General features: G+C 40.6%; 1 protein-coding gene across 6 annotated transcripts in view; it reads left to right on the top strand.

The window, feature by feature from the left end:
- The window catches only part of Usp6nl (USP6 N-terminal like), a 147,190-nt gene that overhangs the window by 94,580 nt on the left and 26,392 nt on the right, over positions 1-26,218 (top strand). For 5 of the 6 annotated variants that reach the window (XM_028891612.2, XM_028891606.2, XM_028891601.2 and 2 more), the window contains 5 exons: positions 8,725-8,805; positions 15,615-15,722; positions 22,040-22,149; positions 24,281-24,329; positions 25,097-25,217. In XM_028891612.2, the coding sequence (XP_028747445.1) occupies positions 8,725-8,805; positions 15,615-15,722; positions 22,040-22,149; positions 24,281-24,329; positions 25,097-25,217 (469 nt within the window). The remainder of the gene's footprint in view (positions 1-8,724; positions 8,806-15,614; positions 15,723-22,039; positions 22,150-24,280; positions 24,330-25,096; positions 25,218-26,218) is intronic. The other variant, XM_037205973.1, reaches the window with a different exon arrangement.

The raw sequence follows: 26,218 nt of genomic DNA, 5'->3' as shown, positions 1-26,218 counted from the left end.
CTGATGTCCTCACCTCCATCCCCTCAGCTCAGAGTTTATTGTAGCTATTCCAGATAGTCTCTAACGTAGGATAGTTTTCACTCAAGGGCTGCTGGCCTCCCTCCCTCCCTCCCTTCCTCCCATCCCCTTTCAGAGTCACAAAATCCATACTTTAGATTTTGAATTTGATCTTTTCCTTGGCCTAGCAATATTGGTCCTGAGATATGTCCTATAGACAAATGTCCCCATCACAGCGAGCAGGCGCTCCTTCTTCCAGACTACAGCCCACGGTCTTCTGAGTTGTCTTTGACTCCTTCCAGACCCCATCGCATCTTTCAACCAGTGCTGTGAGCTTTGCCATCCAGGTCTATTCAGAATTGGTTGACTTCATCTCGACTTCTGCTACCCAGGTCCACTGTAACTTTTCTTCTGGAGCTTTCTGTCTTCCTACCTCAGTCCTTGCCCCTTTCTCTCACAGTCTTATCTCTTCACTGTAGTTGTAAGTTTTCCTGTGTTCTGCCTGCCTGCATTCTGGACAAATCTCTCTCACCTGCATCCCGCAGCTGCCTGGACCCAAGTAAACACACAGAGACTTATATTATTTACAAACTGTATGGCCTGTGGCAGGCTTCTTGCTAGCTAGCTCTTATAACTTAACCCATTTCTATTTATCTATAAGTTGCCACAGGACTGTGGCTTACTGGTACTTTCACATCTTGCTTCTCCTGGTGGTGCTGGCATCTGTCTCTAGACTCTGCCTTTCTCCTTCCTTTCTCTCTCCTTGGATTTCCCACCTGCCTCTAAGCTGCCTTGCCATAGGCCAAAGCAGCTTTATTTATCAACCAATCAGAGCAACACATATTCAAGCATGCAGGAAGCCATCCTACAGCAGCTCACACAATTAGAATGTTCCTGTTAAAATGGGTTAAAGTCACGCCACTTTCTGATCAGAAGGTCATAGTATCTTCCCGGTCCATCCCCAGTAAGGCCCAAGTGCTAAGAATGTTCCCCAAGGCTGTGCAGGGCCTCACTCTTTGCCCTGTGCTGCCTCCTTTCATTCAGCTGCTGGCTCCCTAGTGTCTCCTGAACGTGTGGGTGGGCCAGAGTTCCTTCCTCTTGTGGGATGTTTTGCTGTCCTCATAGTTAGCTGCAAAAACTTACTATAGTGTCACTTAAAGAATATGACTGTTCATCTAACCTAAAACTGGGGACTTCTTCCCTGATGTTAATTATCTTCTTTGTTTTCTGTATTGGACACGACACAATTAATGTGTTAGATACTTTGAAGATTTCTTCCTTTGTCTGTTTCTCCCACTAGGAGAAATCTATATGAGTCACATACCACTTTATAACATTAAATATATTGATGTAAAAGCTGCTGGAGAGTCTGTAGATGAAGTTAGGGAGAAAAGAATTGAAACTGTTGTTTGTTTTTAAACAAAGGCTAGGTTGATTTGGCAAAATAAAAATGTATTAATCTAGTATAGACGTCTCTCTCCAACTCCTCCTTCACTATTTTTGTTGTTGTTATTGTTGTTGTTGAGAAACCATAGAATCTTCAAGCCAGTAATTAGATAAGTCAAAAAATGTACCAGTAAAGGAGAAATGTAAGGCAAATTAGCAGAAGGGTACATGCTTAAAAATTAAGTTTGTTTAATTTTTTTTTTTTTTCGAGACAGAGTTTCTCTGTGTAGCTTTGCGCCTTTCCTGGGACTCACTCTGTAGCCCAGGCTGGCCTTGAACTTACAGAGATCTGCCTGCCTCTGTCTCCCGAGTGCTGGGATTAAAGGCATGTGCCACCACCGCCCGGCTAAAGTCTTAATATAATAGGGAATCACTAAAAGGTAATCTGTGTATGCCTTAATGATTTATTTGAACTTTCAAGCATGGTGGCACACACCTTTAATCTCAGCTCTCAGGAGGCAGAGACAGGTAAAGCTCTATAGTTTGAGACCAACTTGGCTTCCATAGAGTTCCAGGCCACTAGGGGTCACTGTGAAACCTTCCTTACCACTTTTTAAAAAACTATGAAGATGAGAGCATATTTATATATTTACTTGTCAGCCCTTTACTGGGAGAAGCAAGGGTTTTGAGATAGTTGTTGAGGTAGTTTCTTCCTTAGAGCCCTTTCACACATTGCACTGTTTATTTTATGATCTGATTTAATTTTTTCTGCATTTATTGGTTGTGAATACACTTGTGCATATATGCATGCTTGCATATGTGTGTGTGCACATTTGTGTGTGTATTCACAGCACACAGTGGAAGTTGGTTCTCTCCTTCCACCAGGTGGATACTGGGGAGTCAACTCAGGTTGTCAGGCTTGCCAGCAAGCGGCTCTGACGTTTCCTGTTATTTCACCAGGTCCATATATAATAGATAATATAATAATCAGTATGTGATATATTAATAACTATATAATTATATAATACATATATGGACTAAAAACTCAGACATGTGCAAAGTAGTCTAAGATTAGAAACTAGCATTCCATAGTGTCTGCCTATATGTATGGCCAAGCTCTACCATTACTAGACATGTAATAAAGGTTTATCTGTGTTTTTTCATTGAGTCAGATCGAGAAAAATGATTGGCTTGCTGACGCTTACACTCTGTAAAGCATGCAGCTGAGCTGTACTTCTCGGTGCTTAGGAAGGCTGTTGAATTGCTGTTTGTCTGGTCGAGTAATCGTGGCTTCAGTTCTAACTCTGCCCATGCAGAGTTGTTTTATGGTAGGCCCTTCTCCATTTAAAAGAGAGATAGTAAACCTCCCTCATAAGAGGATTAATGTGGTGTTTGCAAAATGATTTGGGTTCCCCCAAACAGGCACTTAAACAAATAAACACACTCATTATATTTACCCTGTAGAGAACAATATTAATAATGGATTATATTATTTCCTTGAGCTTATTGATGTTTTTAATAAGGAGGAAAGGTTATATAAAACTATGAATTTTCATAGATAAAGCCATGAAGTGCAGTGCAGTATTCTGCATAATATATAAAATATGAGGGCCTTTTATTAAATTTTAATTTAATTATTAAATTTTTTATTTTATTTATTGTGTGTATGCATACATATGCATATATGCACATGTGCCACTGTGGGCATGTATAGGTCAGAGGACAACTTTTGGTGGTTGGTTCTCTGCATCCACCATGTGAATCCTGAAGATTGAGCTCAAGTTCTCAGGCTTGGTGGTAGGCAAGTGTTTTACCCCTGAAGCGTCTTGCCAGCCCCCCCCCCCATTTCTCCTAAAAAGTACACCTTTGTTTTACATAGCATCAAGTCATCAGTGATAAGTGACCTTACTTTCCACCAGCAAAGAATACTTTCCTATCCTCTCCTGACCTCTGCTGGTGAGATCTAGGCATGGGTGACTCGCAGCAGCTTTACTCACATGTACCTTATTGATGACATGTGGCAAAAAACAAACTGTACAACTAGTCTTATCGTTTGCATTATATGGAGCACCTCGTATGTTTGAGTTTCTCCCCATATGTAAGCAGTTCCTCCAGTGGAGAGTTGTTACAGATCTGCAGCTCAGTTCTCACCAGACTAGCCCCTTGTTAATGCAGATTGAGAGCCCAGATTTTAACCTAGGGTGTACAGATCAGAGATTCACATGACCTGCTGTTTGGGTTTGCTAGGGCAGCTCACAGAACTTAAGTTTACTAAAAAAGGAATCTTCTCAGGAATGGCCAGATGGAATATGCATGTGGTGAGGAACAGAGGTGTAGAGCTTCCATGCCTTCCTTAGTAAGATCCTACTGAGAATGCCAGGGGATCACCAGCCTGGAAGCTGTCTAAACCTCATAGCTGAGGGAGGTTAATGGAGGCTTTATGACATAGCTGTAGTCAGGTGTGAGACCTGAGTTCAGCCCCCAAGCTCGCTCTCGCGCTGTCTCTCTCTGTCTCTGTCTCTGTCTCTGTCTCTGTCTCTCTCTCTCTCTCTCTCTCTCTACACACACACACACACACACACACACACACACACACACACACACACCCCAAACTACCATTTGGGGACAAATAGAAAATTTAGTGTATAGGCTATGAGATGATAATGATTGAATTGAAATTTCTTGGATATAAGAATGGTACAAGCCGGGCGGTGGTGGCGGCGGCGCACGCCTTTAATCCCAGCACTCGGGAGGCAGAGCCAGGCGATCTCTGTGAGTTCGAGGCCAGCCTGGGCTACCAGGTGAGTTCCAGGAAAGACGCAAAGCTACACAGAGAAACCCTGTCTCGAAAAACCAAAAAAAAAAAAAAAAAAAAAAGAAAAGAAAAAAAAAAGAATGGTACAGTGATGAGGATAAAATATTTTTGTTCTTAAATGGCTGCATCCTTGGAAATATTTAGACATGATATGCTCATGTCTGTGACTTTATAGTGAATTTGCCACAAAACCCAAACAAAGAAATAAATGAAATCTGGCAAAAGATTAATTGTGAGAGCCCACAGAGACTCCATAGTGAGGCCTTATTCCCTCTTGACTCAGGTCAAAGAGTTTGCTTTGCCCCATAAGGCTGCATAATAGGCTGTTTTGGCCAAAGGTGTGGTTACCGGATGTCTCATACTTCAAGGCCTAATTACAAGATCCTTTGCTGTAAGGCGTGGTCACCAGGTGTTTTGAAAATTAAGGAAGGGTTTACAATTGTTTGTACTTTGTACCTTGACTTTGGAAGGGGGAGGTCTTTTGCCTCTCCTCTTGCTGGTGTATAAAAAGCCCATTAGGAATAAACTCGAGGTGATGTGGTATTGACCCAGAGCCCTCCCAAAACTATCCTGTGTCTCTTTTTCTTTTACATCTACTACACTAGGTGTTATCCTTTATGTCTCTAGTTTTCATATCTATTATTTCTTAATCCTCACTCCTCCCTTCAAGGACTGTGTAATAGTCGGGTGGGACCCGACAATTAATAATTGTTGGATTTTTGTGAAGCATATAGAAACATATGATGTGGTTTTCTTTTAGTTTTCATGTAGGTTTGAAATATTTCAAAATGAAAATTAATAAAAGTAAGGTGTTTAAAGTCAAGAGTAAGTCAACAGAATCCATGCTCTATAGGCTTCTCACACACACCAGCAGTTGTGGTTTTTTGTCACATTTTGAAAACTGTCTGCCACCATGTAGAATGACATTCTTTCTAGCATTGTGCTACATAGGGGCATTGTTACACTTTCTTATGGTTGCTTCTGTATTACGAGGTGAAGCTCCTACCTACAGCAACAGTTCATAGTCATCCTCTTTCCCACTCTACTTTGGAGCCACAGGACATTATGAATTATTTCACATTGCTGCCTATGTCCTGCTTTATGTAAACTGTTTAATATGTTGTTTTAAGCTCTCTTAGGCAACTGCTGTCTTAGGTAATGAAATTAAAATATAAACATATGCTTTGATCTCTGTGGTTGAGCAGTTAATACTTTAGTAATAGTCATGTGATTTGAGCACTTGGGCAGCAGAGTACATGTGTCAAGTACAACAGTAATTGTAGTTCTCATTCTTAGAACAGAGGAGTAAGGCAGAGAAGGGTCGAGTGCTTTGCCCCGAGGGAAACAATAGGAAGAGGCAGAACTCTGACTCAGCTGGGCCTTGGTCCATGCCACTAAATGCTGAGGGAATAGTTGAATTAGCTTGAACATGGAGGCATTTGAGAGAGGCTCTGGACCTTGGATGTTTGAACTGGACCTTGAGAAGTTACAAAAGGTACTGCCAGATGAATATGTGTGACTTTTCTCATTGCTTTGACAAGCTCTCTCACAGAAGTCACTTAAGGAAAGGCTTGTTTTGGCAGTTTGAGGTGTAGTCCACTATGGTTGGGGAAGTCATCGTGGCAGTCACAGGAAACAGATGAATCCTGGGGCTCAGATCACTTTCTCCTTTTTTATTCAGGTTCAGACCCCAACCAGCCTCAGTTACCTCAGTTTAGAAACTCCCTCCCAGTTATACTCAGAGTTCTGTCTCCTGTGCGTCTGTACATCCTGTCAAGTTGACAGTAAGCACGAGCCATCACAGGTGGTGAGGGAAACTCCACCAGCAGACAGATGGCAGACCCTGGTCAGAGAGGCATGGCAGTAGATTATGTGGTGGGAATAACTAGCAGTTCAGGACAACAGGTTTGAGTTGAAAGTGTCTGTTAAAATCTCAGGTAGAAATCCTGACATGCTGTTGTGTTCTACTTTTATTTTGGTATAGATGAACCTGTGACTTTGATGCTCTGTAGCCTATTTTTCTAGGGCACTTCAGTTCACAGTTGTCATATGTGGTTTCAGTTACTTCGTTGAGATAATCGTTAGAACAGTGAACTTCAGTATACTTGGTAAGAAAGTAGGTTTTAATGGTGAATTACTGATTAAAACAGAGAGGGAGACTTTCTGCATCAAGTCTAGGGTAGTGAAATGATAGTGTTGCGGAGTCAGCACTTACCTTTGCTAGTATCTAAGTTTAAACTCCTACACTAGGAGATTATCCAAGGTTTAATTTTTTTATATATATAAAGAAAAGCATGTTTAATGGTTCTTAAAATGGTATGTATATGTATGTCTTGTTCTTGCAAGATGCAGAACATTTGAACTACTCTAATATATGACAAATATTAATATACAAAAATATATCTTAAAAAGAAAAAAATGACTACTTCCTGAAGTGATTTATTGGTAATTCATAGAAATAAAAGTGAAAGTTGGCAAGAGATGTGTGGATCGCGTAGGGCTGCTCGGGTGAAGTGTGTGTTATGCTCTTATGCTGACTTGGATCACTCGGGTGTTTTCGTGTTGGTAGAGAAAGGGATTGGGCTTTAAGAAGTCAGAGGAGGGGATGTGGGATAACAAAACACAGCAAATGGCAGCTTAGATCAGTCTCCAGTTCTTCACAGTTTGGCCTTCTCTAAAGTCATATTTAGCGAAACATTAATTAGATTTCAGTGCCCCACTGAGTTTTAAAATTAAACATATTTCCCATCTGTATCATTTTATCACTAATAATATAATAAAGACTGTTTAGTCTTTTGAAAAAATGGGAATTAATGTTCTTTTGCTCACAAGTGATCATCTTTTATTATAAAAACTCATAAAAAACTTTAAAGAGTTAGAAAGTAATTACAGAGTTTTATGAATATACCTAAAGGTAAATTCTATAAAAAAAAAACATTCTCACTGGTGAGGATCTTTTCTTAAATTCAGGATTTTCCTTGGGGATTTATGCTTTCAGATCTAAAATTATTGGTGGTGGGTGTGTACCATCTGCCAGCATCCTGCCTGCCTGTTGGAGGCTGGACTGAAGCCAGCCAGAAGGAGCCATAATTTTCATTCAGGAAGCATGATAGCCTGTGTTAGAAAGAAGACAGGATGGCAGCTGAAGACAGAAGAGAGGCGGGCGACTGCAGAGCACAGGGAGCCCACCTCCCCGCTCTGAGTGCCTCAGCCCTAGCTGGACGTGTCCCTTAAGCTCTTTGTATCTTAAGCTTCCTCAGCGGCAGACCTGCCTCATGAGGCTAAAGGGAGCGTACATCCTTGGAGTGTAAGATGAATCTGCAGAGCTCTTGCCTTTCTTGCATAGTTTTCTCTTTTCATTGCTTTTTATCACACATTTATTATGCTCCCAGGCCTAAGTACTGTGGGAGACCAGCTCCTTCCCACCTTTTAAAGGGTTCCTATGAGGAGGTGAGAGGAATAAGAAACTTAGATAGAAAGACATCAGAGAGAAGACATACAGAAACACAGGATGGCTTCAGAAGGACCTGGATCAAAATCCACAGACCCCCTTCTGTCTCTTCAGAAGGGCTTTTTATAACAATGCCAAGGGGTGGGGCAAAAGACCTCCCCCTTGCTAGATCAAAGCACACCACACAGCCAAGTGCAGACCCTTCCAAACACCTGGTAACCACACCCGTGGTGCAATCATTTCCCTATGCAGCCTGCTGGGTAAAGCAAGTTCAGATCTCACCAGGAAGCCTCTGTGGGTCTCCACAAAATTCTTTTTTTTTTTTTTTTTTTAGTTTTTCAAGACAGGGTTTCTCTGTGTAGTTTCGGAGCCTGTCCTGGAACTCATTCTGTAGCCCAGGCTCTAGCATCGAGCTAGTTATATATTAATCACATGGTAACGAAATTGAATTCTTTTTTTTTTTTTTTTTTTTTTTTTTTTTTTTTTTTTTTTTTTTTGTTTTTTCGAGACAGGGTTTCTCTGCGTAGTTTTGCGCCTTTCCTGGAGCTCACTTGGTAGCCCAGGCTGGCCTCGAACTCACAGAGATCCGCCTGCCTCTGCCTCCCGAGTGCTGGGATTAAAGGCGTGTGCCACCACCGCCCGGCTTACGAAATTGAATTCTTAAAGTGGTCTTAGTCATCAAAAACATTAATGTACTAGAATAAAGTAGATGAGAGAGAATTGAAGTTTGTAGTTGTTGTTTGTTGCTTTGCAAAATACTTCGAATTTTCCTTTTAAAAAACTTGTAGTATATGTAGGATTTTCTGTGATTGTCTTTAAAGCCTTAGAAATGACAAACAAGCCCTTTTACAGTCTTCTCACTCACTTCAAGTGTTGTGTATGATTCCTAACTTCAGCCTTTGACTGCTGTCAATGCTAGTCTCTTATTATCCCATTCAGAAACAAGTTAGGTAGAGCATTTGCTCTCTGGAATAGTGTGACTTCAAAAAGCATTTTCCTTGGTTTTGTTATGTTGTGATTTATAAGTAAAGAAGCGTCAAACAAACAATAACACTACATTTGAATTTTATTTTAGCAAAAGCAACTGGAAATTGAAAGAACTACCAAATGGCTGAAAATGCTGAAAGGATGGGAAAAATACAAGAATACTGAGAAGGTATTTAAAATAATGTTATTTCCATGTGAAACTATTTAAATTCATTGCGGATTTTCACAGTAAGAGTCTTCCTTCAATTATTCCAATGTTTACATTCATATTCCTTTTGAATTTTAGTTTAATGAAGCAGAATGTTTTATCTTAAAAGTCTTCACATTGGAAATAGTCAAATTCCCCGGTCAGAGTGGTTCCGTAGTCAGAACTGTACTGAATGGTCCAGAGGTCGGGTATAATTGGGTTGAACTGCCCTGTTAGGTCTCCTGTGCCTCAGGGTTTTTTTTTTTGTTTTTTTTTTTTTTTTGCCTTCACTCTGGCTTCCCTTGGGGTCAGAATCATTGCCTCAGTTCCAGGTTTCACATCCATGTCACATTGCTCAGAAGGAGAAGGAGCTGACCTCTGGATGCTTTCCTGGAAGCAGAACAGTCTCCTTTCCAAAAGCTTGCAGAAAACCCCATGCTGTTCCGCCTTGAGTCCATGCTAAGTTTTGAACCAAGTAGAGGGGTTCTAGAGGGAACCAACAAAAACTAAAACTCATGTCCTTTAAGATCACTTGAAGTCCTCGGCTGCTGAGATGGCTCAGCAGTTAAAGGTGCGCTGCAAGCCTGTTACCAGAGTGTGATCCCCAGAACCCGTATGAATAAAGTTGTCCTCAGGTGGCCATGTGAGTGCTGTAGCATGCTTTCAAAGTTTAATTTCTGCTTGAAAGGCCAAATGTTATCAGTTGCAACACAGTGCCAACAGTTTTCCTTCAAGTCAGAGCTCAGTGAGAAAATGCCTGTTTGTTAGTTCTTTCAATTAGAATGGCATTTTGGGAAATCAAACAGTTGGTGTAAATTGTCATTCAAACATCTTCAGAAGTACTTTTTCTGAGGTCACCATCATATTTGAGTGGTACAAGCTCCAGAAGGACTTCTAGTTTCATTAGTCAGCATATTACTGCAACCTGTGCCCAAGAGTTTAAGAGTTAATTCAATTAGTGCTTTCTTTGCTATATCAGGAACATTCCTACGTGAAACTGAGCTTCTCAAAAACTGAGTCAAAAGCACAGTAATTGCAGTAGTCCAGACTGTACTGTCCTTGCCTTGGTTTGTGCCCAGTGGGAGAGCTTTGTTGCCATCACTTTCTCCCACCAGTGAAAATGGAAAAAGATGTTGCGCTCATATTTTGAAAATGGTTTTGGTCTCATGCTTGCAAACCCCTGGTGTCTCACCTTTAGTTCCTCCACGGTGTAATTGTACTCATTTTAAAGGGATGCGGGTCTGGTGGGCTAACACAGGGAAGCCAGCACCGGCCTGGCCTGTAGACACCACCAGTAAGTGCTAGCTAGCCACCTGTGCAAAGCTTTTAAAAGGGGGACATCCTATAGCAAAGCACAGCTAAACTAACTTAGAGGGTCCCCCCCCCCATTTCCCTACTCTTTAAAGTTTTTAGATTACATTTATTTAGCGTGTGTATGATTGTGGGTGCATGTGTGTTACAATGCACATTTGGAGGTCAGAGGACAGCTTGCAAGAGTCCGTTTTCTTCTACCATATGTGGGCTCTGAATTTTGAACTTAGGTCTTCAGGCTTGGCTGCGGCACCTTTACCTGCTGAGCCACCACCCTGGCCTGTATTTCTTTATACTTTTCCATGAAATCACACTTATATAAATACAAATTATTGTACGTCAACATGACAAGAATTCCTTGGGTTTTAATAGGTCTGATGTAGAAGCAGCCTAGAGGTTAAGAGAAAGCTAGGTGGAACAGTCTCGCTTTAAACTCCAGCCTGTCACTTACTGACTATATGACTTTCTGTCACAGCAAGGTTACCTTGACATGGGGCAACAGCAGTGTCTACTTTAGAGCTGCTGTGAGGATTAAGTCCGCTGCCTTAGTACAGCGTAGGAGGTGCTGCCTGTTAGCCCGGGAGAGGCTGTTTAATAGTGTCGGGGAAGAGCTAGTGAAGTCAAGTGAGGTTTCTGTATCACAGGACTCTTCAGTCGCTAATGTGGCCTGTGGCCTGCCAGTATAGGAAACGTATTCACTGTGGGGATCTCTTGGTTATGGGGTGTCTCACAGACCTAATGTCATTGTTTTTTCTCTGTGAGCATCCCAAATATCCTTATTTTAAAGTTAAGTTCTTACTGTTTTATTTTACACCAAAGTGAGTTCATTTTGTGTTGTTGAGTCTTTGTTTCAACACTGGGTTTAGAACTCGAGATATTTTTGAAAGGAATCGTTTCAGCGTGGGGGATGAGGTGCAGCTTCTGTGCTCTTGTTTGATAGCACCCCACCTCAGACCGGCTTGCGGCTGACAGCTCCTTCTCCTCCGTGGAGAGATTGCTCAAGCAGTGATGACGGTAAATGTGGAAGCATCACACCTACGCTTAATTTCACATGCCGTCTACTACAGTGTCTGTGGATTAGACGGCTCTGTTCTTCTCTAGTATACATGTGTCTGTTGAAGGAAGGAAGTCTCGGTAAAGATGAGTACTTCTGCTAGGCTATTACTCTGACAGCAACTCCAGCTAATGCAGTTCCCATTAAGAGGGATTTTAGCAGAACTATTTCTTTGATGTATAATTTTAAAGCACTTTCCCATAACGATAGTGCTAGAATCATTTGATGATATATATGGTCCAATTTGGTGTGAAACAGAATGTACCTTCTAAAAGAATTACCACCTTTCAATTCATACCTTGTTTTAAATTACACTGATGTAAAAAGGTAACATTTTATTTTTGTTTCTTCCAAAGCGAGGGAGGAATGTTTTCTCGTCAGAGTCCCTGCTTACATAGTAATAATGCAGAGAGATTCTAAATGTCTTGAAATACAAATGTGGCTCTAGAGGAGAATGTTTGGGGTTTTAGAGTTGAGCCTTCACGAAAGCTTCTGTGAGGGTCATGTTGCTTGTGTTTCCGCACGAATGGCCTACCTCCTGTGACAGGGAACTTGGCTTGTTTGCTTCCTTGTAGGTTTGAGATGTATGCTTACATCACGGCATCGCAGGGTAGTCACAGAAAATAGGTAGTAATGCTGTGCTCGTTGAGAGATCAGCAGATGGAAACTGTGCTCCGGGCTGGTCAAGAAACTACTTTGATGTAATGCCTAATGTTTTGCAAAATTTCTAAAACTTGTGTGATAATTGACAAGATGAAAGGAAAAATGTGTAGCCATAGCAAGTCAGTTATATAAGTGGTCAAGCATAGTCACCCCTCAGCATCTGAGGGGGTTGTTCTAGGACCCTTGTGGTTCCAGAGTCCACAGATGCACTAGTCTTTCATCAAAAGGTTTGTAAGTAACCAGTGCCCAGCTTCTGTCGTCTCCAGGCCAAGTGTATATGTGGTGTGAATGTTTGCTAGACAGCATTGACAAGAAAGAAGTTCGAGGCATTTGTAAAACAGTTTTTTCCTGAATAATTTTGACTGTGACTAAGTCTAGAGATAGAGAACCATGAGTCTGAAGGGCCACGTGTATGTGAAAATCTGTAAGTAATTAAAAATACTTATTTTAGAACATCTTTATTATTTTTCTGTTATGTTTAGTATGCGTATTTTGTTGGATGCCAGAGATACTGTGTTTGTATTCCTTTTAACTTCATTTATATTGCTGGGCAGTGGTGGCGCATACCTTTAATCCCAGCACTCAGGAGGCAGAGACAGGTGGATCTCTGTGAGGTCCAGGCCAGTCTGGTCTAGAACAAGATCCAGGACAGGTACCAAAACTACACAGAGAAACCCTGTCTCGAAAAACAAACAAACAAACAAACAATTCATTTATATTATTGTTTTAATGTTATCTATTCTTGAATTTTAAAATATTTCTGTCACTTTTCCATATATTTTAATAACTCTAGCTGACAAAACAGTTTGCTGTAATTACAGAAGGATGACTTTTGTTCTTAAGAAATATACAATCCGTATTTATTTATGTATGCTTGCACATGTGTGTGGGTATGCTTGTGGGAAAGGGCAAAGGTTGACGCCAGTATCTTCCTCAGCCTCCTCTACCTTTGTGCACGTGTGTGCTGGGAGGTCAGATCAGGACTCTGGTTCTGCTCTGTCACTCTCTGTCTTATCCTCTTAAGCAGGAGCTCTCACTGAACCCGGAATCTGCCATTTCAGCTAGGCTGGCTAACAGTGAGCTTCCTGTTGCCATACCCTTACCACAGTGCATGCCTTATGAGTCTGCACAACCGTGCCCAGGCATCTTTACAGGGCGTTTGACAGAGATTGGAACTTTGGTCCTCAGGTTTGCACATCAAGTGCTCTTTCCTCAGAGCCACCTTCCCGGTCAAAGCAGCCTCCAGTCAAGGGTTTTCCTTTTTCTGTTGTTGTCATTTGTTTTGATCATACTAGGAGTTTAACCTAGGGCCTTATGCATGCTAGGCAGGCACCCTCCCACTGAGCCCCAGCCCCAGCCCCACCTTATTCTTGTTACAGGCTCCCTACCACTGGCCTGGAGCTCAGCAATTCAGCTAGTCTTAGCCAGCAACCCCTAGGGACTCTCCTGTCTGCCTCTCCAGCACTGGGGTTATGAGCACATGTTGCTGCGCTGGGCTTTTACACAGGGACTGAGAATCTGAACTCAGGGCCTCGTGCTTTATGCTGCAAGCACTTTCCCACCCGGACCTCCCTTTTTCAATAATTGGTAACTTTTTAGGCTTGTCATTGGGCAACTTATTTATCTTCTTTATGATTTACTTTCCATGTATGTACAGTTGGGTTGTTGGTATAATTAAATGGTATAAATATATGGCAACAAGTTTAAAATAGTTTCCTGTGTATAGTAAATGCTTAGTAAGATTTAGTAAGTTAGTTAGTTGGTTCTGTGGATGGGGATAGTGACAACATGTCAGTATTTCTTTTTCACTCATTTTAACATTTAGCTCTGGGATAGCCTGGTAGCCATTGAAATTTTTATTTCTTCCTGGAGTTTTGTTACTTTTTCTCTTAATTTAACCATGACAGCTTGATTTGTTCCCACTTAGATATAAAGTTAAAATATAGATTGTGCATTCTTGATATGAGATTTTGAAATCGGAAATGTCCTAGAATCTAAAACTTTGTTGTGCTCACACGATGTTACAAGTAGACAGTTTCACTCTGATCGTATGTGACAGATCACAGTCACAACACTAAAGATACTGAATAAAATTACCTTAAGGTGCTAAGTGTGGTGTCACATGCTTACCATCACAGTTTGGGGGAGTACAGGTAGGTGGGTCCCTGGGGCTTGCTGGTCTACCAGCCTAGCTTACTTGGCAAGTCCCAAACCTGTAGAGGCCCTGTTCCAAGAGATGAAGGTAAACAGTTCCTGAAGAATTAATAAACAGTACCTGAAGAATTAGAATACTGCTGTGGCCTGTTATGCACATGCATAACTTGTGTGTCTGCATACGTGTACCCTTGCAGCCCCCTGAAACAAAAATGTACATACACACACACACACACACACACACACACACACCACCAACAACAACAACAAAAACCTTCCAGCTTATGTGTTTAAGTTGTGGATAAAACAAAAGAATTTAATGCTTAGACTTGGGTTTCATCTCCTAGATACATCATTATGTATATGCAAGTGTTGTAAAGTCTAAAGAAATAAGTAAAATCCCAAACCCTCCTTAATGGCTCCTGCCATAATTTAGCAATCATTTCTTTGTTTAGACATTAATTTTTATTTTTTATTTATTTTTTTTTTTTTAAAAACCATTTTTTTAAGATTTATTTATTTATTATGTATACAGAAGAGGGTGCCAGATCTCATTACAGATGGTTGTGAGCCACCATGTGGTTGCTGGGAATTGAACTCAGGACCTCTGGAAGAGCAGTCGGTGCTCTTAACCTCTGAGCCATCTCTCCAGCCCCTAGACATTAATTTTTAAATTAATGACCTCAATAGATTTGTATATTATTTTGAATGGTCCTGAAATACATAATTATAAGGTAGGGAGGTCTGTTGAGTCTTAAGATCCTTAGGGTAATTGCAATGCCTATTTCAAGAACCTAAGATGATAATGATTACTTAGATGCCTAATTTTTTTTTTTTTTTTTGAAAAGCAAATTGTGGGCTGGGGATGTAGCTTAGTAGTTGAGAGCACTTGCCTACCATGTGCAAGGCTCTGGGCTTGATTCCCTACACAGTTGGGGAAGGAGTAAGAAGGGGTCTTTGTCTTTCTTTGATGGAGATTTGCCAACTGTTTTGCATGATCAGATAGGTTGAGTGCCATTTAAGAAAAGGAACAAAGGACGGGATGCACAGTTGAGCTCTGAGATGTAGTTCCATGTATTCTACAGGGAGATGGTATTAGGAAAGAGGTTAGACAAAGCTTTCTCACTCCTGAGGATGCTTCGGTGCAAGGCTGCTTTCTGCTGTTTGGATCACCTTCTAGCAGTGTGGGGGAGGGGTGGTGTCTAATAAGGAAATGCATAAATAAGATGTTCACAGGTACCAAAGAGCATGGGCTCTGTTCACATAACTCTAAGGGACACTTCTGTAATAGTCAGGTGTACCAATTCACCAAGTGTTCTTGACATTTTTCCTCCCAATTTTCTTTTGGTAGTTCTTTCTTTTTTCCTTCTGTGATTATGTTTCCCTTTTAGGACCTAAAAAAAAAAAAAAAAAAAAAAAAAAAAAAAAAAAAAAAAAAAGAAGTGACAGAACCTAATTGTATTGACTAATTAAAATTTATAAATTAATAGTCATGAATATCTGAAAAATAAAACCCAAACATGACAACTTTTCAGTAGATCAATGGAAGGGACTGTCTTAAGCTTTCGTCATTTTGTAACCTTCTCCAGTTTCTTTCTCTTTTAATCAGTTTCATAGACGAATTTACAAAGGAATTCCGCTCCAGCTCCGAGGTGAAGTCTGGGCTCTTCTTCTTGAGATCCCTAAGATGAAGGAAGAAACAAGAGACCTTTATAGTGTGAGTAGCTAAACTATCTATGACTCTAAAATGCAGAAGCATTTCTCTTTGTTTTCAAGGTGACACGCTCTCCCCTGTCCCTGAAGTTGTGTGGAGATTTCGACACTTACTGCTTTGGTCCTGTTAGTGCAGTCGCCTCAGATTTTAGGTCAAGTGTTGTCTGTCCCGACCAGGACCGTTAGACACCGACGGGGATCAGTTAGTGCTGAGGTGCATTTGTAAGGAAAACTGGCTTACACGTGATTGCTCTGCTAGAAGGAGCTTGACACCATGTTTAGAGTGTACGGGAAGGTAAAAGCAGAATCGCATTTGTCCAACACCTGCCTGCACTGTGATTGTTCAGTAATGCTGAGTGAGGGGAACCCTGTTCCCAAGATGATTTGGTGTCTTCATGTTATAATTTATGAATTAAAAAGTTAAACCTGACTGAGTGATGAATTTTTCCCTTAAATTGCATAATGATTAAATATACCTCCTTTTTATGTAGCCATACTCTTTCTAAACCTAAGTTTATATTAACTTTTGGAAAGAATAAGAACTTTACATCTTTACAACTTTACAAGATTCTTAGATCCATAGATTTTAAAGTTTGTTCCATGAAAAATGTATTTAAATAGAATGAATTACAACAGAACAAATGGGGAAGAAAAGGAAAAATCAATTTAAACACAGCCAGTTGTAAAAGGCACTTTAGTGTCTTTTGATGTCTTTCTTTCCCATGTACAGACTCAGATGAAAGCTTGCCAAATGAAAGATAATAAGCAGTAGTTAAAGAGTTAATAGTTTTATGAGAATACAGGACTTCACATAGGCAGTGGGTGCATTTGTATTTCAGGGTATTAGACTACTCATAAGATATTTATTATTAGCCTCGAGGTTTTAGAGCCCACCCATGTTCAAAGTGATGTATGCCTGAGAGAACGTACATACAGCTTAACTCTGGTACTTAGAACAGGGTATCCAGCATACAGTCCATGCTCAGTAAATATCTGGGTAATGAATGAACATAGAAAATAACCAGAGTACACAGTAGTTTTATCTGTGCACTGTATTCACTTCCAGCCCTGCTAGAGCCAAGAGGTATAATGTGGGTGACTAAAAGCCACAGCAATCTAGTCTGTCACAATTCTGGAGGATAGAGTTCAGAAGTTAGTGTTACTGCAGGACCTGGCTGCCTTTCAAAGTGCAGGGAAGACTCTCCTGGCCTTCTGCCAGCCTTTGTTGGTGTTCCTTGGCTTGTAGCTCTGTAGCAGCTTCTCTGGGTCCCGTGTGTCTGTGTCTTCCCTGAGAAGGTGGGCCGGCCATTGGATTTCAGTTTCATTGTAATGTACATGGTCTCATCAGAGCTTGTCTTCAAAGTCTGTTTTCAGACAAGGCCATGTGCACTGCTTCTGGTCAGACATGAACTTTGGGGGACTCTTCAACCTAATATATTATATATATATTTTTCCTATATGAAGTCATCCCAACTAGTTAATGTAAGAGAGTGGGTTGGTAACCCAATAACAACAAAACAAATGAGCATTAGAGCTCCCAGGTTCATTATTTAGTTTGATACCTTCAAACATTACAATTATCATTTAATCCCCTCATGACATTATTTAATCATGCTTTCTTTTCCTGACCACTCTTTCCTTGTTCCTCTACAAAAAGTGGCTTATGTTCCTGTCTGCACATCTCTATGAACGAGGCGTTCTCTGAGGGAGCCTGGCATGTTTTGCACAGTTGTAGTGATATGACCTTGGACTGTAGGGTGCTTCTTGTCACGTACAGTGGCAAGAAGCACCGCCTCCTTCGGGTCCTGTAGCCCAAGGTCATGGGCAGAGCAAATACCACTACACACACACAGTCAGGCCTTTAGCTTTGCCTGAGGACTACTGTGTCCCTTCTTGGAGCAGAGCTCTGCTTGATGTTGCACAGCCACAGAGATAAGCAAGTGTAGTGTCCACAACTGTTGCTTTCTGTAAGGACATAAAACTGGACAGAGATACATTATGGGTAGTGCATGACATTTAGACAGCAGAACAAAAAAACCTTGACTGAGTTGAAATCACGAAGTCTCAGTGGACTAGAAGGCGTGAGAGGGGCAGGGAGAAAAAGGGTTGAGTTTTCAAGGTACTTTGGAATACCTTTGATTCCCTCTCTCTTCCTGGGATCTGGTTGGTTTTAGTTTGAAGTATTGTATTATTGTATTTTAGAAACATCTTTCCTACTTCACCTTGAGGAGCATTGATCTTGTTAGGATACTTTATGGACATTATCTGAGTGCTCTACAGGGATTATCTTACTTAATTTTTACCATTATAGCATCAGGCAGGCTTTACTACTGTTCTCTGTATCATTATCATTTCATTTAACAGGCCAGGAACCTAAGCTTAGTAAGGTTCGGTAACTTCTCACCCAGGGTGAGCAAAGAAGAAACAGGTTTTAAAATCCAGTTAGCTCTGGCTGTGAGCCAGTGTTTCCCCTTTTAATTTAATTATATCACATTTGTGTCTGTCTAGAATTTAGCAGCATACCTTAAAATGGCAGAAAGTCCATCTACCATGGTCATAAAATCTCCACAGCATAAGCCTGGCTCAGGCTTCTAGGAGGAACCCCACAGAGACGCTGCTGACCTTTCTCAGCTCACTGCCTTCCCCTCTGCCACTATCTTGGCTTACAGGTTCATTCCTCCGTGTATCCCTGTGATACTTGTGAAGATCGATCATAGGTCTTCGGTAGCTGGAGAGTCTGCTCATCTCCTGTGGGGGGCTAGTGGGCACTGGGTTTGTTTCACTGCAGCATCTTTTGCATTGGCTTGTAAGCCCTTGAAAACATGAGTACCGTTTCTGCCCTGTACATTCCCCTACTCCCCTGGCCTTTGCTTCTGTCATAGTCTTTGCTCTGACTCACATGTCTTTGAGAAAAGCCAGTATTATAGGTATGTTTGGGTCTTTTTTTCTCCAGCTAAATTTTAATTTAATACTTTTTTTTGGTCATGTCTAAACATTTTTTCCTATGTTTTAACATCTCAGCATTTACCAGGAGACCTTTGGAATAAGTGAAGCCTCTGTATTTGACCATTTCCTTAACAATAAAAGATATTTAAAAACCAATTATATACAGGTTACTGTATGTACTGCTTCAAAACTCTGGAACATACTGTGGTTATTCTTCATGTTTTCTTTTGGGTATTTTGTAGTGCTGAGGATGAAACTTAGGGCCTTTCATAGACTAGAAAAATGTTATCTACTGGGTCACTCCCTAGCCTACTGTTATTTTAAAAAGCTGCAGAAGGTCGCACCTCAAAACATAATAAAAATACATACATTACACACACACACACACACACACACACACACACACACACACACGTTACATGTCAGGTCCATGTATATTCTAGATATAACCACATGGCCTTTACTGCACTTGTTCCTTCTTAACTTAGGTGTTAAAGTTATGTTTTATATGTATTTATTAGAGTTGATTTTAGTCTCAGTCTGTATTACCAGTATATGATAAATGAATCCATATGAATGTGTGTCTATGGATGATTATACTTAAACATAGGTAAGTACAAATTGTTGAAAATGTTAATCATCTTTCTGGTTAAACACTGGTAATCAAAACAGTCACAAGTTAGTTCCCTTTCCCCAGAAATGCCACCAAATCGACAGCAAAGTTTTAAAAAGGCAAACCTATAAGGAATAAGAAAGTAGAAGAAGTAGCATCTGCCACAGTCTAGACTGCAAGTTTCCTCCAGCACAGGCCTGGGGCTGTAGGTCTCTTACTAAGAGAAGCAGTCAGAGTGAGTCCCCAAGTCTCCTCCAGCACAGGCCCGGGGCTGTAGGTCTCTTACAGGGAGAAGGTGAAGCAGCACGTGGCCCAGCTGTACACCAACATCAACCAAAGACCTGGGGTTCTCGTGACTGCACTGCAGCTGCATGGCTACATCCCACTGTACAGTGATGTCACTGCACTGTCCTGAAGCCCCGCCTGGGCACACAGCTTTGTTTAATGCCTTACTTTCAAGTGAAAACAGATAACGAAACATTAGTAGTCATTTGAGGAAAGGGACTTAAATTGGAAACAAATAAAAACAAGTAGAAAAATACACCATAGAATAAGAAGAAAGCCTAAAAGATTGTTGTTAATATCTTCAGAAAAATGAAATCAATATTGCGTCCATAAAACAAGCATAGGAAGCTATAAAAAGGAGCATTCTGTAGCAACAAAGACCTTAAGAATATAAAAAATAGAAATGAAAAACTTAATTGAAAATAACAATTGAAGAAATTTTTCAGAAAATAAAATTTAAAGGCATAGATATGAGCACTAATAGAGAAAAAAGAAAATGAGCTGATTGCTTAGGAGATCCCACACTATAATAACCAAGCTCCAGAAAGAAAATGGAATCATGGCAGGGGAGGAAGAAGAAATTGATAGAGGAATCCGGAATCATTAAAGACAGTTTTTCAGAGATGAGAGACGTATGAGTTTGTAAGATTAAAAGTGCCCAAGTCTGTGAATGAAAATAGATCTAGAACAAGTAAATAAATGGGCAACTTCTAAACAGAGTGCTCCCACCAACTTTCAAACATGGAGAGTGCTCCCACCAACTTCCAAACACAGAGAGTACTCCCATCAACTTCCAAACATGGAGAATACTCCCACCAACTTTCAAACAGAGTACTCCCATCAACTTCCAAACATGGAGAGTACTCCCATCAACTTCCAAACACAGAGTACTCCCACCAACTTTCAAACATAGAGAGTACTTTCATCAACTTCCAAACATGGAGAGTACTCCCACCAATTTTGAAACATGGAGGGTACTCCCATCAACTTCCAAACATGGAGAGTACTCCCACCAACTTTCAAACATGGAGGGTACTCCCATCAACTTCCAAACATGGAGAGTACTCCCATCAACTTCCAAACACAGAGTATTCCCACCAATTTTCAAACATGGAGAGTACTCCCATCAACTTCCAAACACAGAGTATTCCCACCAATTTTCAAACATGGAGAGTACTCCCATCAACTTCCAAACATGGAGAGTACTCCCATCAATTTTCAAACACGGAGAGTACTCCCATCAACTTCCAAACATGGAGAGTACTTCCATCAACTTCCAGACACAGAGAGTACTCCCATCAACTTCCAAACATGGAGAGTACTCCCACCAGTTTTCAAACATGGAGAGTACTCCCACCAACTTTCAAACATGAAGAGTACTCCCATCAACTTTCAGAGAAGAAAAGATCTTGCGTAAAAAGTAAGAATTCCAGTGGCAGCACAGGCCAGAAAATGATAGAGCAGTGCCTTTTGAGCAAGAATTATGATTTATAACTCTTAAGCAGCTTCCAGAGTCATCTGAAAGAGTAAGTCACCAGATAGTCAAGGTTTCCAAACCTTTGTGTCTATGGTGCCCATTCACAGTAGCTATTGGAGAATGCAGTCCACAAACCAAGACCCAGTAATCAGGGACGCAGCCTCAGAGCAAAGCTAAGGAAGCGTCAATAGATGGTGAAGGAAGCCCTTGGACCAGAGGCAGTAGCCCTGAGGACAAGCCACCCAAGCAGAGGCATGGCTGGCTGCTTTGGCAGAAAGTTTAAGAAGTTGGCCACTAGGCCTAGCTCTGTAGTGCATGTCTTTATACCCAGCACTCAGGAGGCAGTGGCAAACAGATAGATCTCTGTGAGTTCAAGGCCAGCCTTGTCTCTGTAGTGAGTTCCAGGCCAGCTAAGGCTACATAGTAAGACGACCCCTGCCCCCCCCCCCAAAAAAAGATGGAAAGAAAAGAAACTGATCAGTGTTTGTTAGGATATCTTGTGAATTCTACAAAGTGCTCCAGACTTGGTGTTGAGTTTCCTACAAGGATGTAGAGAGCGAAGCAAATTTAGAAGCAGTCACTCATTCCAAGGGAAGAAAATGCTGAGCCAGAGAGGAAAAGAATTCCTTGTAGAGTGCACCACTCAGCCGTCTTAGTCCTACAAACCTCAGACGTTCCCTGGCCTAAATCTCACTGTTGATACCATGGAAGAGGAAGGAAGGGGGGAAAGGCCGTGAGCAGAGTAGATGGGGTATAGAAGGAAGGAAAGTTTTCTTTGTGTGTCTTTTTATATTGCCTCCATCTTTCTTTAAACCCTGGGAATGGTTTTCCCAGCTCTACCCTCTGCCAATACATACATACATACATACATACATACATACATACATACATACATACATGCAAAGTTTTTTTTAATGAGGATCATTTTGCTAGTTATCATAGACTTCCAGCAAGTGATTTTCATAAAAATATGTTTTCTTCTCTTCTTTTTCTTCTTCAGAAATTAAAACATAGAGCACGGGGTTGTTCACCTGACATCAGACAAATAGACCTTGACGTGAACCGCACATTTAGGAACCATATTATGTTTAGAGACAGATATGGTGTTAAGTAAGTAAAGTTTTATATTATAAAATGTGAATAGAATGTGTAAGTGATCTTTATTGGATCCTTTAAGGTAAACTGTACTTTTAGAATGTCTTGTTTGAACTATAATCTTTATTTAGATCCTAAAGGCTTTTGCAGTTCATTGAGTCCATGTTGACTGAAACTGGGGTCTAACTTCATTTAACATTTTAAAACATTGACATAGTACATGCTGTAATATTGGTAAGGGATTATTTTATGATTTTAAAATTCTTAAAAATATTTTGTGGACACTAGGGAGGCTGAGGCAGGAGGATTGCAAGTTTGAGGCCATTGATAGACATGAGAGCTTGTATGTGTTTGAAAACTGATAGTAATAAGTTTATCTCTAACTGTGACCTCATGAGTAAATGGAACCTGAAAGAAAGAAAGTGAGTTAAATGAGAAGTTAATGAATGGAGTGTGGCAGTTGTGGGTCACTGGGTCAAGTGTGTGGATGAAACGGTGCTGTTGTGCCGACCTCTGTATCATCTAGAATCCAGCCAGCAAAACAGAAACTGTAGGAGATCTGTGTTAAGACTGGCTTGACCAGAAAGGGCAGGCTAGAAGCACATGGTTCAGTCTGTTTGGATTGCCTTGGATAATTTCCCCAATCAAATTCAACATCTGTAAAGCACTTGACAGCAGCACCCAAGTCTGTACTTGAGTAATAAGGGATTGTAGCATAGCTGTTGACTGTTACAGTTGACCATCACAGCTTGTCCTTGTCAACTTGGTTCTCACACACATCTCTTTAAACCATTCTGATTTCTGTGTGAGGCCATAACAAAATCATACATCTGTCTAGCATGATGCAAATGTTTTACTAACAGCTGAAAACATACTAATCGTTTGGCCACAAGTGGATTCCAGTTCCAAGATTGCTGGTAGTCATGTTTAAATACTGTAGTATAGAGTTACCTATTAATACTTCTAATATAAGATGCTAAGAGACAGAAAATACTAATATGTAGACATTCACACCAAAATATAAGGGAAAAGTGCTAGTAATTACTACAGTTATCCTTATGACTAGCCATTTGTCACAGTATTTATCAATACATTTTTTCCATTGCCTATCCCTCAGCAAGTACCTCAGCTGTGTCTCAGGGCTTAGGACTTCAATCTTGAAAAGTCTGGACCCTTAGCAGTCTCCCTAAATCATGTTGCTATAGTTTTCCATAGCTTTCTTTACACATACACTCTTTGTATGTACTTAATACATAGTAAGAAATTCCTCAAATCGTCCCCTTTATTCTGGATGTGATTCCTTTGTGTCCTTTAGCATCAACTTCTCTCATAGTAATTAGGGTCAAGGTTACCCTGAACAATTCAGTCGTCTCTCTTGCCTGGTGAGCCCAAAAGTGACATAAGAAACCCAGAGCAGTTAAGTGGCGGTCTCACTTCCAGCTTGATGGAATTGTTTTGTCTCCCTACGAGATCATTCCTCTTTTTTGTTCTGTTCTGCTTTGGTTTTTTGAGATAGGTTCTCACTATATAGCCCAGGATGGCTTAGAACTTGTGATCCTCCTGCCTTAGCCCCTGGGTGCTGGGATTACAGATGTGTACCACCAGGCAGTTCTGTTAGAAGCTAGATCTCTGAGTCAGCAAAGATCAAAGTGGCGGCAACTGTAGCAGTGAGTCGTTAGGAGTGTAGTGAGCGCAGCTCTCCTGCCTCCACGCTGATGGATCAGCTAGTCTTAGGCTGGGACAGTTCAGCCTCCTAGGGGGTGTCTTCCCACGCTGCCACTTCCTGCACTTAGCTGCTGCTGTAAGAGTCTTCAAGAGGCCATCGACATGTTGTTGCACCAGTAGCTTCAGAGTGAGATAGGTGAATGAGAGAAGGAAGTGAACATAAGAACTCAGTGAAGCCTTGATACTTCCCAGATTAAGGCTTTCTGTCTGAATGTATGATGGTGTAGTCTCAAATTTAAACTGTTGAGAATTCTGGTTCAATTTGAGCTTGGGGTGCTTTTTTAAAAACCAAAATAGTAATTTTATCTGGATTCTCTTTGTTTTTAATCAACCTGTTTTTTTTAATTTTATAGTTTTAAAAATGAAATTCTTTTTAAAAAACTAAGTAAATTATATGTAATATAAATTTTCAATTCTCTAGGCAACAATCCTTATTCCATGTTCTTGCTGCATATTCTATCTATAATACGGTAAGTTGGGGCATGCCTGCCTAGTTCTTTGAATGGCGTTCTGAGGAACTAAAGGTTCTTGTTGGCACTCTCTACCTAACATGGCACTTGTAGGCCATTCTTCATGTCAGATGGTCTCCATAGTCCATGTTAGCTCTGGTGTTTTGAGAGCTCCCATGTTGACCCATGATTTGGAAGTAGGAAAACCTAAAGAGGACCACAAGGTGCCTGTGAGCCTTTCTTTTTCTCTCCCTCCAGACTGTTCTTGTTTTGTTTCATTTTCATGGTCCTTGATTTTCTCCTTTAAGCATGTTAGACCAGGCATGGCAGGGTAGGAGAGAGAGCTGTGGCCTGATGCCTGGGCATTACTCTTGGAATTGCTGTTGCAATAGCCTACTTTATCCCCATGGGAGCTCTGTGAGGAGTAGACCAAACTAAACCTTCTAGCTTCGGAAACAGAAGAGACAAGACATGAACCTGAGATTTCTGCATTTGAGAACCATATACTCAATAAAATGAGGATTAGCATTCTTTAGAAACTATATTTCATTATCACATACAAAATAGGCTTTTAAAATGGAGCTTGAGGCTTTCCCCACACCTGTTTACTCAGTTGTGTTCTTGTATAGTATGTGCCCTGATGCTGTAGATTTTGCAACAGTTATCTCTAGAATTGCTTAGTAATGTATGTAGGCATTTTCTGGTATTTTATAGATTAACCTTTCTCATGTATGTGTTCATGGAATTTGATTGTAAAGCCCCCAGTCTCTGTTTTCATTGCTCCTTAGGAAGTCGGGTACTGTCAGGGGATGAGCCAAATAACAGCCCTACTCCTCATGTACATGAACGAGGAAGACGCCTTCTGGGCCCTGGTCAAACTCTTCTCCGGCCCCAGACATGCTATGCATGGTAAGAAAGCTCATATATATGTAAGGATAAACAAGCAAGGGGGGAAGCAACCTGACGCAAAATCAACGGCTCTTGGCAAATTAAGTACAGCAGATGTTAATCCCAGACCTTACTTAGTTCATTTAGTTATTACTAATTTCTTGTTGTTTTTTTTTAAATTACTCATTTCTTTTTGATTTTTCTTTATTAACTATTTCTATTCACATTGAGTTTTCTTTGTCTTTTCCCCAAACTGTATTATGGGCATTTTCAAATTCTTTTCTTTTTTACCCTCAGTCAAAAGAAAGTAATTTAGGTTTGGAAGAATTTAGGAAAATCTATATTAGGAAAAGTAAAAGGTAACCTTTGGGCCAAAACACTTGCTGTTCTAATGAAATGTTGTCTTTCATTGAGTGCTCTGACGTATAACGTTGTTACAGAATATTAATCAGGAAACAACACTTAGGTATTTCAAAAAAGAGTACATAGTAATTAAGTAGTTTTATTTTTCAGGTGTGGTTTTTGCTTCTTCCTGCCTTATATATCGTTCCATTTTAAGGAAAAGGCCAATAACATGTTTTGACCTTAATTATTTAGTATTTCACAAAACACAAAACTTTTTTGTTTTCACATTAACAGATTGAGTTTAATGGCCTTTTCCTTACATTTGCCAAGAAAATGCATTGAACTTTATTTCAGAGTTGGCAGCTTGTCTTAGAAGTGAAAGTGATATTTGTTCCCATAATGCAGGATTATGTGCTCTTCTGTTTCCACTGCCATCCTAGATGGTAATAGTAGATTGAAGACAAGCATAGCTGAGGTCATCACTCAGTGATAGAGCACCTGACCCTGAAGTCAGTGCCCAGCACCGGTTACACAAAGGCAGTACTAGTTACTCTAAGAACGAACCTAAGAACCTAGGTCACTTTGTGAGACTTTACGCTTATACAGTAACTGAACCTAGCACAGAGAATGCTCATTTAATTGTTTCAAAATTAGGATCCTCCATAATTCTATGATAC

This window comes from Peromyscus leucopus, chromosome 5, assembly GCF_004664715.2.
Source record: "Peromyscus leucopus breed LL Stock chromosome 5, UCI_PerLeu_2.1, whole genome shotgun sequence".
Lineage (NCBI taxonomy): Eukaryota > Metazoa > Chordata > Mammalia > Rodentia > Cricetidae > Peromyscus > Peromyscus leucopus.
Note: the sequence above shows the minus strand (reverse complement) of the source record. Positions and strands in the feature narration are given on the sequence as shown.